This window comes from Oncorhynchus gorbuscha, linkage group LG05, assembly GCF_021184085.1.
Source record: "Oncorhynchus gorbuscha isolate QuinsamMale2020 ecotype Even-year linkage group LG05, OgorEven_v1.0, whole genome shotgun sequence".
In the NCBI taxonomy this organism is placed as follows: Eukaryota; Metazoa; Chordata; class Actinopteri; order Salmoniformes; family Salmonidae; genus Oncorhynchus; species Oncorhynchus gorbuscha.
In genome coordinates, this window is record NC_060177.1 from 72801282 (window position 1) to 72815935 (window position 14654).

General features: G+C 42.8%; 2 protein-coding genes across 4 annotated transcripts in view; one reads left to right on the forward strand and one right to left on the reverse strand.

Moving 5' to 3' along the window:
* LOC124036466 (palmitoyltransferase ZDHHC8B-like) overlaps nt 1-7458 on the forward strand; it is a 107666-nt gene extending 100208 nt beyond the window's left edge. The window contains exons 9-12 of one of the 2 annotated variants that reach the window (XM_046351082.1): nt 791-897; nt 1525-2672; nt 3482-3584; nt 7048-7458. In XM_046351082.1, the coding sequence (XP_046207038.1) occupies nt 791-897; nt 1525-2672; nt 3482-3584; nt 7048-7080 (1391 nt within the window). In that variant the 3' untranslated portion in view covers nt 7081-7458. Of the gene's footprint in view, nt 1-790; nt 898-1524; nt 2673-3481; nt 6291-7047 lie in introns of those variants that run through there. The other variant, XM_046351081.1, reaches the window with a different exon arrangement.
* Nucleotides 7459-10094: 2636 nt separating this feature from the next.
* On the reverse strand, nt 10095-14100 carry LOC124036469 (ran-specific GTPase-activating protein-like). 2 transcript variants are annotated; one of them, XM_046351091.1, is made up of 6 exons: nt 13943-14100; nt 11880-12016; nt 11441-11598; nt 11084-11212; nt 10887-10955; nt 10095-10410 (listed from the first exon to the last, which is right to left on the reverse strand). In XM_046351091.1, the coding sequence occupies exons 1-6, from the start codon at nt 13955-13957 to the stop codon at nt 10283-10285; spliced, it is 636 nt and encodes a 211-aa protein (XP_046207047.1). In that variant the 5' UTR covers nt 13958-14100; the 3' UTR covers nt 10095-10282. The 2 variants fall into 2 exon arrangements, with proteins under 2 accessions (XP_046207047.1, XP_046207046.1); XM_046351090.1 differs by having other exon boundaries at nt 13937-14077.
* Between the last annotated feature and the right edge of the window lie 554 nt (nt 14101-14654).

The window sequence follows — 14654 nt, forward strand, 5'->3', positions numbered from 1 at the left end:
CTAAACCCACGAGGACTGCGGGTTATGAGTCAACCCGCAAATCACTAGTGTGTATCTCTCTCCCTGTGTTTCTCTTTCTGTCTCTTTTTGTTTCTTTCTCTCTGGTGTATTGCACCGAACTGCTCTCTCTGGCCTCCTAAAAGCGTTCCATCTCAGTGCTAGTTAGTGACTTATAGCTAGTTAGGCTTGATGAATGAACTCCAGCATGGCAGTCCTCTATCGCTGTTCATCAGCGAGGAGAAATGTCGTGTCATTTGTCGTGAGTGGGCCTGGTTCAGTGAATCTGCTCCAGATTAGTTATGGACTCGGTGAGGGTACGCACACCCGCAAGCCACTTCGGCCCCTCAGGATGAGTTCAGATTTTTTGTGGCCCCCCACCTCCATTCCTGATCTATTGTGTCATGGTGCATTATGTCTGGAGCTCCTTCCTGACTGTTTTTTTCCATCACAGTAGCTCTACTGACACTTTGTGGTGTTTTATGTTACTGCATTATTTGCAATGACAAAATCAATGCAGCACCACAATATTTACCTTTGCTAGGACATTTCAATGTAAGGAGGATTTCTTATGATTGTCTTTATATGTTAGCTTTTGAATGACTTATTTTCTCAGTTTGCTTTTCTTTTTTAGCTTGAGGTGAAGATGACTTTACAACATAATGAGCCATGAAAGGCTCTGATGATGACAGCCCTATCAATTCTAACACACCATAAAATGGATGCTTACATCCTTACACCAGATAATAGTCAGTCTCTCACAGTAACATTGTTCTGTGTCTTCCACTTCCAGATAGTTCCCTGTCCGGCAAGACCCATCCCTCCACCCCGGCCATGTACAAGTACCGGCCCTCGTTCGGCACCATCCCTAAAGTCCATTACCATGCGGCAGGAGAGAAGGTCAGACTAAATTACTGAATTCTAATAGTAATTGCAAACAGGCTTACCCAATATTTGACTTTATTCCTGCACAGTTGCGAGTGTGACTGCATATAAATGAACAGCCGTTTCAATTATTTATAAAAATGTTCTCGTTACGAGTGGCGCACCGGTTTAAGGCACTGCATCGCAGTGCTAGGGGCGTCACTCCAGACCCGGGTTTGATCCCAGGCTGTATCACAACCGGACGTGATCAGGAGTCCCATAGGGTGGCGCACAATTGGCCCAGCGACGTCCGGGTTAGGGGAAGGTTTGGCCAGGGGGGATTTACTTGGCTCATCGCACTCTAGCGACTCCTTGCGGCTTGCTGGGTGCCTGCAGGCTGACCTCCGTCGTCAGTTGAACGGTGTTTCCTCTGACACATTGGTACGTCTGGCTTCCAGTTAAGCGAGTGTGTGTTTAGAAGCACGGTTTGGCGCGTCATGTTTCAGAGGACTCAACCTTCGCCTCCTGAGCCCGTTGGGGAGTAGCAGCGATGAGACAAAATTGAAATTGGGGAGAAAAAGGGGGTAAAATACAGAATATGTATGGGTAGTCAAAATAATAGTTCATATTTCTCACTACTTCTGTGTTGTTTTGTCTTGTCAGATTGTAATGCCAGATGACCACCGTAAGGCGTCAGCCATCTTGGAGGAGGGCCGTTGCCATGTCGACTACCGCTCAGAGCCCAACCTGGACCTGCCTGACTACCGCAACGCCCCTCTCCACCGCTCCTTCCAGTCCTCCCCGCTGCAACTGGACTCCTACCCCATAAACTCCAGCTCCCTCAACATGAAGCAGGCCCACCAGCTCAGGGACAAGGGCCAGCTGCCTGTCCTGCAGCCTGAGACAGTCACCTCCACCCCCTACAAGAGCGTCTTCTCCCCACTGTCCAACCGCAACAGCAGCCTCTCCTACGACAGCCTGCTCAACCCCAGCATTTCCCCAGCCACCGCAGCCGAGTGCATGGCCCACCCCGGCATGCCCTCTATGGGCTCGCACTCACCCTACCTGCCAACCAAAATGTGCCACGTGCGGGGGCCTGAACCTCAGATCCAGAAGCAGCAGGTCCCCCCCAGCTTCAGCCCGGTGTTGGGCTCCGGGGGGATGGGGATGAGCAGGGGCAGGGGCAGGCAGTCCCCGCAGAACAAGGACCTGTCCCCGGTGTTGGGCTCCAGGGGGATGGGGATGAGCAGGGACAGACAGTCCCCCCAGGACCGGGACCTGTCCCCGGTGCGCTACGACAACCTCTCCAAAACCATCATGGCCTCCATCCAGGAGCGTAAGGAGATGGAGGAGAGGGAGAAGCTGCAGCACCATGGGGGGTGCTCCCAGGCTCAGTCCTATGCCCAGGCTCAGGACTCAGGCATGTTCGACAGCTCTGGAGGGTACGGTCTGCCTCCCAGCGCCTGCTACCCGGATAGTCCCCGGGACCCCAGCTCCAGAGGTCCCACGCCTCCAGCCTACGGAGGCTCTAGGGACAACCTGATGGGTGTGGTGAGCTACGGGCCTCGGACCCCCGTGCTGCGCTCCGCTGGTGGCTCCTCTCTGGCACGTGCCCCCAGGACTTCCTCCAGCTCCCTGCACACTGACAGCAGCATGCAGGGAGGCAGGGTCCCTGAGCCCCCATTCCGCTCCCCACCCCACCAGCCCCACAACTCCCCTGCCATGCCCCAATCCCCCTCCTACACCCACAAGAAACTCTCCTTCATCCACGCCCTGGAGAGAACAGACTCACCCCGCCTTGGTGGCCCAAGGTACGAATCCTAACATACCCCTAACGTCTCCTGGGGTGCATGAAATGAGCGGAGGCGCTGGGGAGGGAACAGAACTCACTCCCCATAGGAAGCCCCGAAGCCCTGCTGGCTGACTGGTTAGAAACCAGCGGTGGATGAGTAGTGAGGATGAGAGAGCTTAGGCTAGGTGTTAACATGTAGCATCTGTATACATACAGTTTCCTTTGATATTATACCCTTTTATCCAATGGAGTACTGTGCATGGTGTTTGTCACTGGATTTTAATGTTTTGCTTTCATAGTAAGAAAAAAACTTTTGTATTTTTCTAAGTTGTCTGTCATGATGAATAAAGTTGCATTACCCCACTATCATTTCCTTCTGTTTGCATGCTTATCTCCCTCCTGTCACTCTCTTCCATCTGGGAATATCAACATCTACATCTCTGCATGTTTTTAGCACCTACAGAAACAACACACTGTGGTTTTACCCTTTATTTCATAAAATGTCATTCTGATTTTGGGGTAATGAATACACCATTCATGGTAATTTATGCTAGCACCAGCAGGTACACTGGCATGTGTTTCATTACTTCTCTAACTAGTGTCATGGTCATTTACATAGTGCATGCTCCAGGGACCAGCCACACAAGACCAACTACTAACACCACCAGAACATGCATGTGAGAACAATACACACATTTTCTGGTATGACAACTGAATTATCTTTCCATGTGATCTGTGTTTATACTGCATGTGCATGTATATCTAAATCTAAGTTAGTTCTCACTTCAAATAACTATGCCCTCTTGTTTTTTGCCCCTCCCCATTCAGAGAGGCCATGATGCAAAGTAAAGTGAATGGGCAAACAGACTGCCATCTGGGACCCAACAGCTCCACCACTCTCAGCCCTAGCCGCCACAGTAATGTCAAAAAGGTGACTGGGGTGGGTGGCACAACCTATGAGATATCTGTGTGAAAGGGCTGGGGCCCGGGGCACCAAACCTTGAGGGAAGAGGCAGCATTCTCATGGCATCCACATCCAATGACAACAACAACTGTGCTACACAGAGAGGGTTCTCTTCTTCCTTTGACCTTTTTTTATTCGATATTGTCCAATCAGGGGCGCATAGCATTTCCTACTTGGGAATTATTGGCGGACCTCTGCTCTTTCCGTGCCTAGCCCTTGGTCTCTGTGTCTGTACTGGAGGAGTGCGCCGTGATAAGTGTGTGTTTGATTGGAAAAGAACAACTTCAACCTAAAGAGGGCTGATGTTCTTACTGAGTGTTTTGTTGAATTTTGTGGCTTGTTATGTTAGTCATCAGTGGACAGTCTGGATGAGATCTTAAATTTGGCATGCATTTACAGCATCTCAGTTGTGGTCTAGGTGCTGTTCTGTATGATCACACTCCCTAACCACCCACCCAGGCTGCGAGAGGTTAATACACTGACACCCTTACACATACAGATGATGCCACATGTCTTTGTTCAGTCACATTCTCTGAAATAGCCATGGTATGGGGAGCCACCTCTAACCCAATAAGTCATGCATACAGCACCAATCCATTAGATTCAAGCATACAGCACCAATTCATTAGATTCAAGCATACAGCACCAATCCATTAGATTCAAGCATACAGCATCACTCCAATGGATTCAAGCATACAACACCAATCAATTAGATTCAAGCATACAGCATCACTCCATTGGATTCAAGCATACAGCATCACTCCATTTGATTCAAGCGTACAGCATCACTCCATTGGATTCAAGCATTCAGCATCACTCCATTGGATTCAAGCATTCAGCGTCAATCCATTTGATTCAAGTGTACAGCATCACTCCATTGTCTTCAAGCATTCAGCATCATTCCATTGGATTCAAGCATTCAACGTCAATCCATTGGATTCAAGCATATACACATACCTCTTATGAATTCAAGGTGCTTTCAAGGTGCTGAACGTGTCTGTCTTGTCCATCAACAACATGTTGGCCATTACTGAGCAGCATGCTCAGGGGTGGCCTAGTGGTTAGAGCGTTGGACTAGTAACCGGAAGGTTGCAAGTTCAAACCCCCGAGCTGACATGGTACAAATCTGTCGTTCTGCCCCTGAACAGGCAGTTAACCCACTATTCCTAGGCCGTCATTGAAAATAAGAATTTGTTCTTAACTGACTTGCCTGGTTAAATAAAGGAAAAATAAATAAATATCACATCGCACCAGTCAGTGTTAGATCAATGCAATCTTTAATACTGTTCCAATACCGTCACAAGATGGGCTGAATGGATATATCAAACTGTTAAATGGCAATGCAACAGTGCTGTGTGGCACTCAGAGACACAGGTCTTGAATTTCTCCAACTACATTTATCCTCTGAGTTTTGAGGTGGTGTTTTAGGGCTTACAGTACAGGAGCATCATCTCAACTCTAGCTGAGCTCCAGTATTTATTTCCCTTTATAAACTGGGTGGTTCGAGCCCTGAATGCTGAAAGTCATGGTATATCACACCCAATACCACAGGTATGACAAAACATTTATTTTTACTGTTCTAATTACGTTGAATAGCAAAAAGACACCTCGGGTTTGTGGTACATGGCCAATATACCATGACTAAGGGCTGTATCCAGGCACTCCGCTTTGCGTTGTGAGCATGAACAGCCCTTAGCCATGGTATATTGGCCATATACCACATCCCCTCGTGCCTTATTGCTTAAGTATACCATAAGCTACAGTTATCAGTAACCGAGAATGTTGGACTATCTATTGATTTCCATGTCATGTTTGAGTGACCCCCGACACAGACCAGTGCTAAGAAGATACACAAAATCCTTTGCCACTGAGTGTTACAGAGGTGGCTGTTATCTGTGATCTATCCTGAATACCCCAACAAAATGGTCCTCCCCATATTCAGGACAACTCCCACCAGCTAACCAGTCAGCCATGCACCGCCAAAACATCTAATAGGCAATTTATTACTTTTGTGACTTAGTATTTTTAGTATTATAGGTCTACCCATAATAAGTTATGTTAAAGCCATGTATAATTGTTTTGTTATGATTCATATCAAGAATGGAAAAATTATTCAGCTGTGTTACTACATGAAAACCTGTCACCCATTGCTATTTAGTAGTTTTTTTATTGATCTTTTTATTTTTATTTCCAACCTTTCCAAAATGTTTGATACATCTTGCTTTTTATACAGATACTCAAGCTTGGAATGGATGTTTGTATTTTGAGTGGATTTTGTTAAGTTATAACTTAAGTGAATTAATGAATAAGTACCATAGCCGATATAGGGAAGGGGGTATGCTAGTTTGTTGTATGCTACAGTGTAAAAAAATGTATTGATTAAACTGTGATGAAGCAATGTAAAGTTATACAAAGCGGATGTCATTTAAAAAAGTGCCAAAGTTGGCTACTAACCCTGATTCTGTTAAAGCTCTGGGTACTCCTGAAATCCATCCACTTTAAGCAGCTGTCTGGCACAGCAAACCAAATGAATTACAAGACATGAGGAAAGTCATGGATAAAACTATGGGACTGTTGTTTTTTTGTGGTTCACTAATGAAACGAAGATATAGTTTGATAGGTACATCTATTTTTTTTCTTTAAAAAACACTGATTAAATGTAGCTTGAAAGTTTCCCTCTGTTTTGTATCTTTTCTTGTTTGTAAAAGGCTCTGAACATTTGAGGTGAGAAATGTCACCTGGTCATTTGCACATTCTTAGTGTTGAAGACAGAATTTACATGGATATAAAGGACCCTATTTGTTTGCAACTACACACCGGATCCATTAAATGACCATTGTGGCCTTTCAAGAGGACAATGATGTTTACTGCACAAAGAAATTGGATATGACCGGTAACCAGGTTGCACTGTGGGACAACCACCTATGAAATTCCACCATTAATTCTAATCATGCTTATAGCTGAATGGTCCCACTTATGGATAGACACTTAAAAAAAAATGTTTTGTACCTATTCATTGTGATACTCACTTTAACTGAAAGTACCATAATTGTAGATATCGTATAACAGATGTATATATTGGGAACATATACATTTATCACAGTACACAGAAAGATGTGACCCTCACATTGGAGATAGTAGAGAAGAGAATACCCCAAGCCATGTATTGTTTTTTTAGCCTGTTATTTGTGGCACATACCATTCCATTTCTCCATATTATCATATTATCAGTTCAATTGCAGACCATAAGCTTCAAATATGACAACACAAATTGATAACTGGTCCAACCCCATAGCAGACCCTAATTGTATTATATTAAACATGGCAAAGGGAGCTAGTTAGGTTAATATGCCATACTCTTTTCAGCTGAATGTACAGTATTGGGTCACTTGTCTCATATTTAACTCAAATTCACCTGTGTTCCTTGCAGGTGACCGACCCAACATTGTTGATACATACTTGAATCTTCCCCTTCAAGCACAGATACACTTGACAAAAGTGATTGTTGTTATTCTTCCTTTAGATTACGGACAGTTTTGTTTTTTATTTTTGCTGTCTGATGGATATTCCACCAAGGGCTCGATTCAATCCGTAACACTGAAGTTTGATTCGAGTCCCAAGTCACCTCACCTGAACAATATGAACTATTGCAGATTACTTGTTGCTGTATGTCTTGCTTATCATAATCAGATGTAGTATTTTGTAACATTTGTTATATGAATAGAAAAATAAATGTAGACAGTGTATTGGAAATACTGTTAATGTACATGCTTAATTATTTTTGTTGAAAGGAAATATGCCACTTGATGACAAAATTAGAATAAAGAAATGTTTGTCAAGACTATGCATTCACTAGATTGACGTTGAACATTTCCGTGACACAGATTGAAATGTTTCTATTTGTTCAATGAGATTTCAGATATGTCTGGTGGAATGTATTAGAATGCATTTCACTTGTCACCACATCACAGTTACATCACTTAAATGGTTGGTGAATAAGTATCAATTACAGCAAAAAAGTAATCAATCAAATGTATTTATAAAGCCCTTTTTACATCAGCCGATGTCAAAGTGCTGTACAGAAACCCAGTCTAAAACCCCAAACATCAAGCAATGCAGATGTAGAAGCACAATAGTTAGGAAAAACTCCCTAGAAAGGCAGGAACCTAGGAAGAAACTTAGAGGAACCAGGCTCTGAGGGGTGGCCAGTCCTCCTCTGGCTGTGCCAGGTGGAGATAACAGTTCATGGCCAACATGAAAGCGATAGTATATCTTACTGGATTGTGTATAAACATTTTAATCCAGACCATTTTGCAAGGCAGACAGCATTGGTTTTCCATACCAAATTGACTGATGCACATAGGAATTCCTCTCTAGGGCTGGCACAATTACCGTATAACAACGTAACCGACGGTAATGGATGAAGACCGTCATGAAAATAAAACTGTCATAGCTGTTTAAAAAATAGTGTGGAACGAACAATTTACTGAAGACGGGACAGCCGGCCATTTGTGCGGTTCAGTCCGTTTCCGCTGTAATTGACTCTACAACGTGACAACTTTGTTGCTCTTTGCTCAAACAAGCAAGGTGTTGTAGCAAACAAGTCTATGATTGCCAAGGCAATGCCCTCTCCCTGCAGCAGCAGCACATGCAGTCAGGAGTCAAGGATAGGAGAAAATGTCCAGATTTTTCTCAAATTCAACAAAAAAATTCAGTGACCACGGTCATTTGGATGACCAATAACTTACATCCAAAAGTCCATGACCGTCACAGCCCTCCCTATTCCTCACTCCACATAAAATAGCAAAGACAGACAAAAAATGGTCTTTGAGAGCTTTTATTGGAAGGTGGAGGAAACATCTTAAAACCATTTGAGTGGAAATGAAAAGCAACATTCCATTCATGTACATGTATTTACAGATGCACTAGCACTTCGATGCAGGGTCAATGCAGTTAGTGGGGACAGGTTAGCACGGTGAGCACACCTAATACCACATCAATACACTCTTCCACTATACCTTGTCTACATGCTTGTTTCACTTTGAGGGAATGTATTATGGCCTAAAAACAAACTTGAGCCACCGGGAAGGAGACCTGAGCCAGAACATAGATTGACGAGCCTACGCTTAATTCTGATAACCCGTTGTCTTTCATTTTGATTTGGTGTGATCAGTCAACAACAAAATTAAGCTGAATTATGCAAATGAGAATATGCAGTAGGACCTCTGAGCGAGCAGCAGACTAGTTCCCAGAGTACACCTGATTTTACAAAGCTACGGCTGCGTCTCAATGGTCCAAAGTGTCTTCCTCCACTAATTTCCTTTCCTTCACCTGAACCTGGGATGGGCAACTCCAGTCCTCAGGGGCCTAAAAGAGAAAGCCTCCATATTGAGATTCGTGCCAAAGACATTACTGCTCCTCACACGTCCTTTCTGCCCGTTTTCCATACTTGTGGCGCTAACAAGCAGTCCTGTTCCATATGAACTAACTTTGCTTTCAGAATAACAAAAGATTTACCCAATGTGGGAATTACCAATATCACAAGCCTCATTTCACAGTATGGTAAATTGACACCGATACCTCTTTCATATACAAAGATCCCACAAATGTACAACTGCTTATTTTCACCTGCTTTTTGGTATATCTTTAAGGGGTAGGGTATAAAAACAAGGCAAAGTAAAAGCCACCTAAAGACCTAGTCATGATTACTGCATTTTCAGTCCCTGTAACCCAGCATTTCCCCAACTCTGTCCTCAAGATCCAAAGGGTATACATTTTGTTTTTTGCCCTAACACTAAATAGCTGATTCAAAGCTTGATGATTAGTTGATTTGAATCAGCTGTGTAGCGCTAGTGCAAAAAACGTGCACCCCTTGGGGTCCCGAGTTCTGGAAACCCTACTGTAACCAAAATACAGGTATCAGGTCTGTGTGAATGAGGGAGTAGGGGTGTTTCGCACCAAGTGAAAGCCGGCTCAAAACAAAAGTGATGTAATTAAGCACGTGGTATAATGAGTAGGATTCTGTGTTCACATGCAAAAGTGATTACTTATCTTCCTTCCCAATGAAATCTAATGTCAAAACAAGTTTATTGACGATGCACCATGCTGCCTTGTTGACAACATAACTAAACAACACAGATTACTGTTATATTTGAGAAGGGCGCTCCTCCCTCACTGCTTTTGCCCATTCACGTTACGTGCCATAGACCAGTGCCATCCAGCAAAGCATAATCGGATCCACCCCGTTATGCTGTGATGCTGTTTTTTTTGCAGGTAAATTCATTAAACACGTTCATTGTTTAATACCTTCCTAATTTGTCATGCAAACAGCCCCCATGGTTTAACCCCCCCCATTTTGAAAGCGGTAAATAAAATGGGCTAATTTACCAAAACAGGTAATTCACCACATCTTCTGTCTAAAATGAGTGACAGATGGGCAGAACAGACAACTAGGTTTTCCATGATGGAAAAAGCAGAGGGCGGGTGGGGAGGGGCACATTTTAATGAATGGATCATTTTTTTTTGCAGCACCAAGGTCTTGTGATCTCAAGGTAAACAAATCATTAAAAAAAAAACTAAATAAATCAATATGCAAGTGTCCAAATTCAGTTTCTTTAGAGTCTATTGTAGAAAATGACAAGTTGAAGATCAGTAAAGCAAGTTCTTCATTTCTTCTCTTCTGCTGCCACTTTCTCCTTTTCCTCCTCCCTCTTTTCCTCTGTCTTGGTCTTGTCTTTTACAGATAGTTCCTCCAGTTTCTCTGCCACTTTGTTTGCACTGTCAGTGTTTTCTCCTGCAGAGAACAGAAAGATATTAACTGTGATGTGTCATGGTGGGCCAATGACTAAGCAAACAGGTTGGCCAAGATGAGGCTCCAAACTACATCAAGTGTTGATGGTAACAGTCTTCATCTAAGAGCTTGTTTTGGGGCATTGCGGATGTCCACCATTTGAATGAGAGTATTCCATCTTGAGTGTGTCACAAATCTTTTTGTTCCACTGAAAAATAAGGTTAATCTAAACTGGGTAGTGATTAACATGTGACATTATGAACAATGGTGGTTCTTTGTAATTAACACTGCAGCGAGAACAATTCTAAGTGTGGCAGAACATACCAACACTAGCCTAATAGTGGGTCAAGCGAATGGTTGAATTATCCATGTTAATTTAGCAGACAAAGTTCCAGGCTGGAGTGAGTGGCAGAGAACAGAGTATAGTCTGCATACTGGTTATGAAAAATAATGTGATAAAAAAATAATTGTACACAAACCTGATCCGTCTTGAGATTTTCGGACTTCCTCCTTGCATTCATCGAACTTCACCTTAAATTTCTGAGCATCTGAATAGGACAGAAGAGTTATTTTAAACCCCATCCACACATTGACAGATCACACTTTTTGCATGGGAAGTCGACCGAATTGTAAAAAGCTAATGCAGTGACGGAAATAGACGTGTTGTCATACTCACTTTCTGCATTGAGGAAACGGATTGCCAGGAGTTCAGGTTTGGGATGCTCATCAGCGAAGTCGGCAAGTGTGTTCCATACCCATGCCCTGTCGCTGCCGGCGTTGGGCTTCAGCTCCATCACAGGGAAAACTGAAAGAGCAGAAAGATTAAAAGGATTTAGGCCACTGACCCATAGAATCACATATCTATACAATGACTTGTTTTGCTTATACCTGACCATAATCTCATACTCAAAATAACAATTCAGTGGACAGGCAGCATCAATGCATGGGTTAATGGACAGGTTTATGTTCGACACAAGACAGCACTGCAGTGATAAATGCTACTGCCTTAGACAAGAAGCGCTCCATGACTCACTGTTGTGATTGGCACAGATCTTTAAGGTCCGGTCTCGCCTCATCAATAGGCGGATGGTGCCCTTCTCTTTGTGTTTCAGGAGCTTGACGTCGCCTGTGCCGCGCTCCTTCCACTCTGGTGGGTCGTTCTCAGAGGCAAAGCGGTAGAGCTTCGCCCGCCTGAGGGGAGACAATATGGGTAAAATGCTGAGGCTTTGGAGGGAATCAGTAGCAATACTTGGATGACAGAGGGCTGGATAGTTGCACTACACTTGAGACAAATCCTAACTTCTACTTAGGGTAACATTTGACACTTAGTCTCTATTTGACAGTGCATGCCTAAGGAAAAAATTGATGAATTTACCAATTTGGTGTTAAGATTCAGCCATAAATGAATTACAAATTGTGTATAGCTCAATGAGTTAGGCTATTCAAAGCGAAATCTTTCAGCATCAGCTTACATTTTGAACAGTTCCTCCTCGTCCTCCTCTAGTGTCTTCACATCCTGCTCTGGAAGAGACACGATGGGCTCATAATGCGGATCGTGGTTTGATTCTTCTGCATTGTCTGTTGAAGTCTCCTGCTCTTCTGGTGTTTCCTGTAAAAAAAATATGAATTTGAAAACATTTAAGGCATTCAAAATGATCAATTGAGAATAAAAACTCCTCAAAAGATTCAGTGGGCTTCAGTGGTTCCACTTGGATTGTCATCTCACTTCAAGTTTGTGAAATGTACTTTACAAGTCAGTGTTTCAGACTGTAAAAATGGTAGGCTCCACCAACTAACTGCAGAGGGATGTGAATAGAGGGATTTGGGAGCTCAGGCTTTGGAGGTCATCTTTTGTGTGCAATTTGCTGTGGCACGTAAACTTAGTGTCACTGGTGCTGAGCCAAGCACCTCTGCTGCTGGATGACTTTACAAAAGGCCTTGCGAATCCATATGATCTCACACTTACTACAGAACTTGTAATATGGCCTACCATTACATAATCAGAGATAATACTCAGACAAACACTCCTTACAAGAGGAAGAAAGGTGAAGCAGGTGGACAATGCTTTTGTTTCCTGGACAACAAACTTTAGCTAGTTCGTAACATAAGTAGTTACATGTCAGCTAGCCAAATTTGCAGTCAGCTACTAAAAAACTAACCTGACAATAATATCAGCATGCCACCTAGAAAGCTTAGCTTCTGCCATAGGATTTATTTAATAGCTGCCTGAACCAAACGTATGAAAGGGGCGCGTGTCGCTCCATGCTTTCGAGTGTAATGTAACGGCTAGCTTCAACTAAGTTAACAACATGGATCCATATAAGACTATGGGATGTTGCTAGCTACTGTATGTACCTAAACATGGAGCAACACGGGCCCATTTTATACATTTGGTTCAAGCAGCTAATAAATAAATCCTAGGGCAGTACTGCAGCTTGCTAACAGTAGATGGCTTGCTGACATTCTTGTCAAGCTAGTGTTTTGGTAGCTGAGTGCACATTTGGCTACCTCTCATGTACAAACAGTAACGTTAGCTACTTACAGTACGTTAATGTTAGTTACCTAAAGTTAGTTGTCCAGGTAACGTTATTAACAGAAAAGTTATGTTTGTGATTGTCCACCTGCTTCAATCAATCGTTGTCTTTTTTTGCGTTAATGAAGTTATCCGCTTTTATTATACAGATGTCATAACTTAGATAGCATGTCAGTGTTGTCATCATAGCTAGTTACTTAGCTAAATGGATAAACAAGTACTGATAAAGTTGACTTTCGGCCTGGAGTTAGCCAGCTAGCTTGCTAACGTTAGCTAGGCCACGGAGAAAGCACTAGACCAGCTAGCACAGCAGTAGGTTAGCTAGCTAGAGATGAAAAAGGTTGGGCTATTGTGTAAATGACACAGTGGGTAATTGTATTTACCTAGTTCTGTTAAATCACTGTAAACTCAGGATGAATAAAGAAATATGCTATCTAGCTATTGTATTGTCTGAGGAACTGTTGCCAACTGGCTGGCTAACAGTAGCAATTTATGTACAGTAGGGGTAACATTAGACAACTCTTAATGCCAAATAGTGTCCAATTGATATCGCAGACAAATACATATTAGGTTTAAATAATAATTTTGAAAGTAGTGGCGGCACGATTATGTACTTGTTCGCTAGCTAGATGGCTGGCTAGTTTTCCTTTGGCTAGCTAGTTAACGCTAGCTAGCTTTGGACCAGGTATAAAGAAGGGCGGCAAAAGTATTGAGTTGCACACTGTTGACACATACAACAAAAGGCATAACTGATTGACCATTATCTGGAAAATGTTGTTCTGAGGCCGATTAACACTTTTTTATCCCCAACATTGATATTTAACAAGGTTGTTAAAAAAACATTTTTTAAATCAGCATCCCTACCCGGCATTTTTATCTTCCTTGTTACAACCCAAGCAATATAAAACTTTGAGAATGCCAACCAAAACATTACAATTTAAATCAAATGTACATTTCATTAAATGCACGATACATACATATGTAAAAAATTCATACCCTCACCTTCGGATCTGCCATATTAATGTAGATGTTTGTAGATTATGGAATTTAGTTTGATTGACTCAAAACCAAAAACTCGCCGTTTCTCTCTTCCTGCTGTAGATTTCGCGCGCCGAAATGTCCTACTCGCGTTTTCCCCATCCCGGCACCCCTCCACTTTCGACACAATTTTAAAGGGCTTTACATTGAGCCATAAAATAACTTTTAAACGTATAAAATGCTCTTTACCAAATACAATAATTACGAACATGTTTACACTCTGTGTATTATTGTTTTCTTTATTAAATATGATTATTTGTTTGCAGTGCACTTCAAAGTATACTCTACGCATTTCCTAACTACGTGAAAGGTTGCTACATATAATCAAAAGTGGCATGTGTGTTTGAAACGTTGGATAAATACGTAGCTAGCTAAAATGTCAACAAAAGTAAAAACCTGACACATTGCAACCAAAGAGTTTTTATAACTAGACCAGAGCCTGTCGGTTACAATGGGAGCGGATTAATCACAGTGGGCAGAGCAAACAATGAGGTGGGCAGAGCCAAGCACGAGCTAGTGAGATCCTATTGGCGCGATCTAGCATTTGTTAGTATATTTCCATTAGGTAACGCCTACTCTGTGAAGTGCGCGTGTGCAATAACTCAATTCGCCCTTTGCACTCTTGAAAAACGCACTTTTTAAAAACTTTGGCAAAGAGTAAAGTCTACCAAATGCA

Coding starts and splice junctions, on each gene's coding strand:
- LOC124036469 (XM_046351090.1), bottom strand. CDS start 13,957: ATGGCAGATCCGAAGGTGAGG. Junction 11,599..11,879: donor GAGGAGGAACTGTTCAAAAT/GTAAGCTGATGC, acceptor GTCTCCCCTCAG/GCGGGCGAAGCTCTACCGCT. Junction 10,411..10,886: donor AAAATCTCAAGACGGATCAG/GTTTGTGTACAA, acceptor TGTTCTCTGCAG/GAGAAAACACTGACAGTGCA.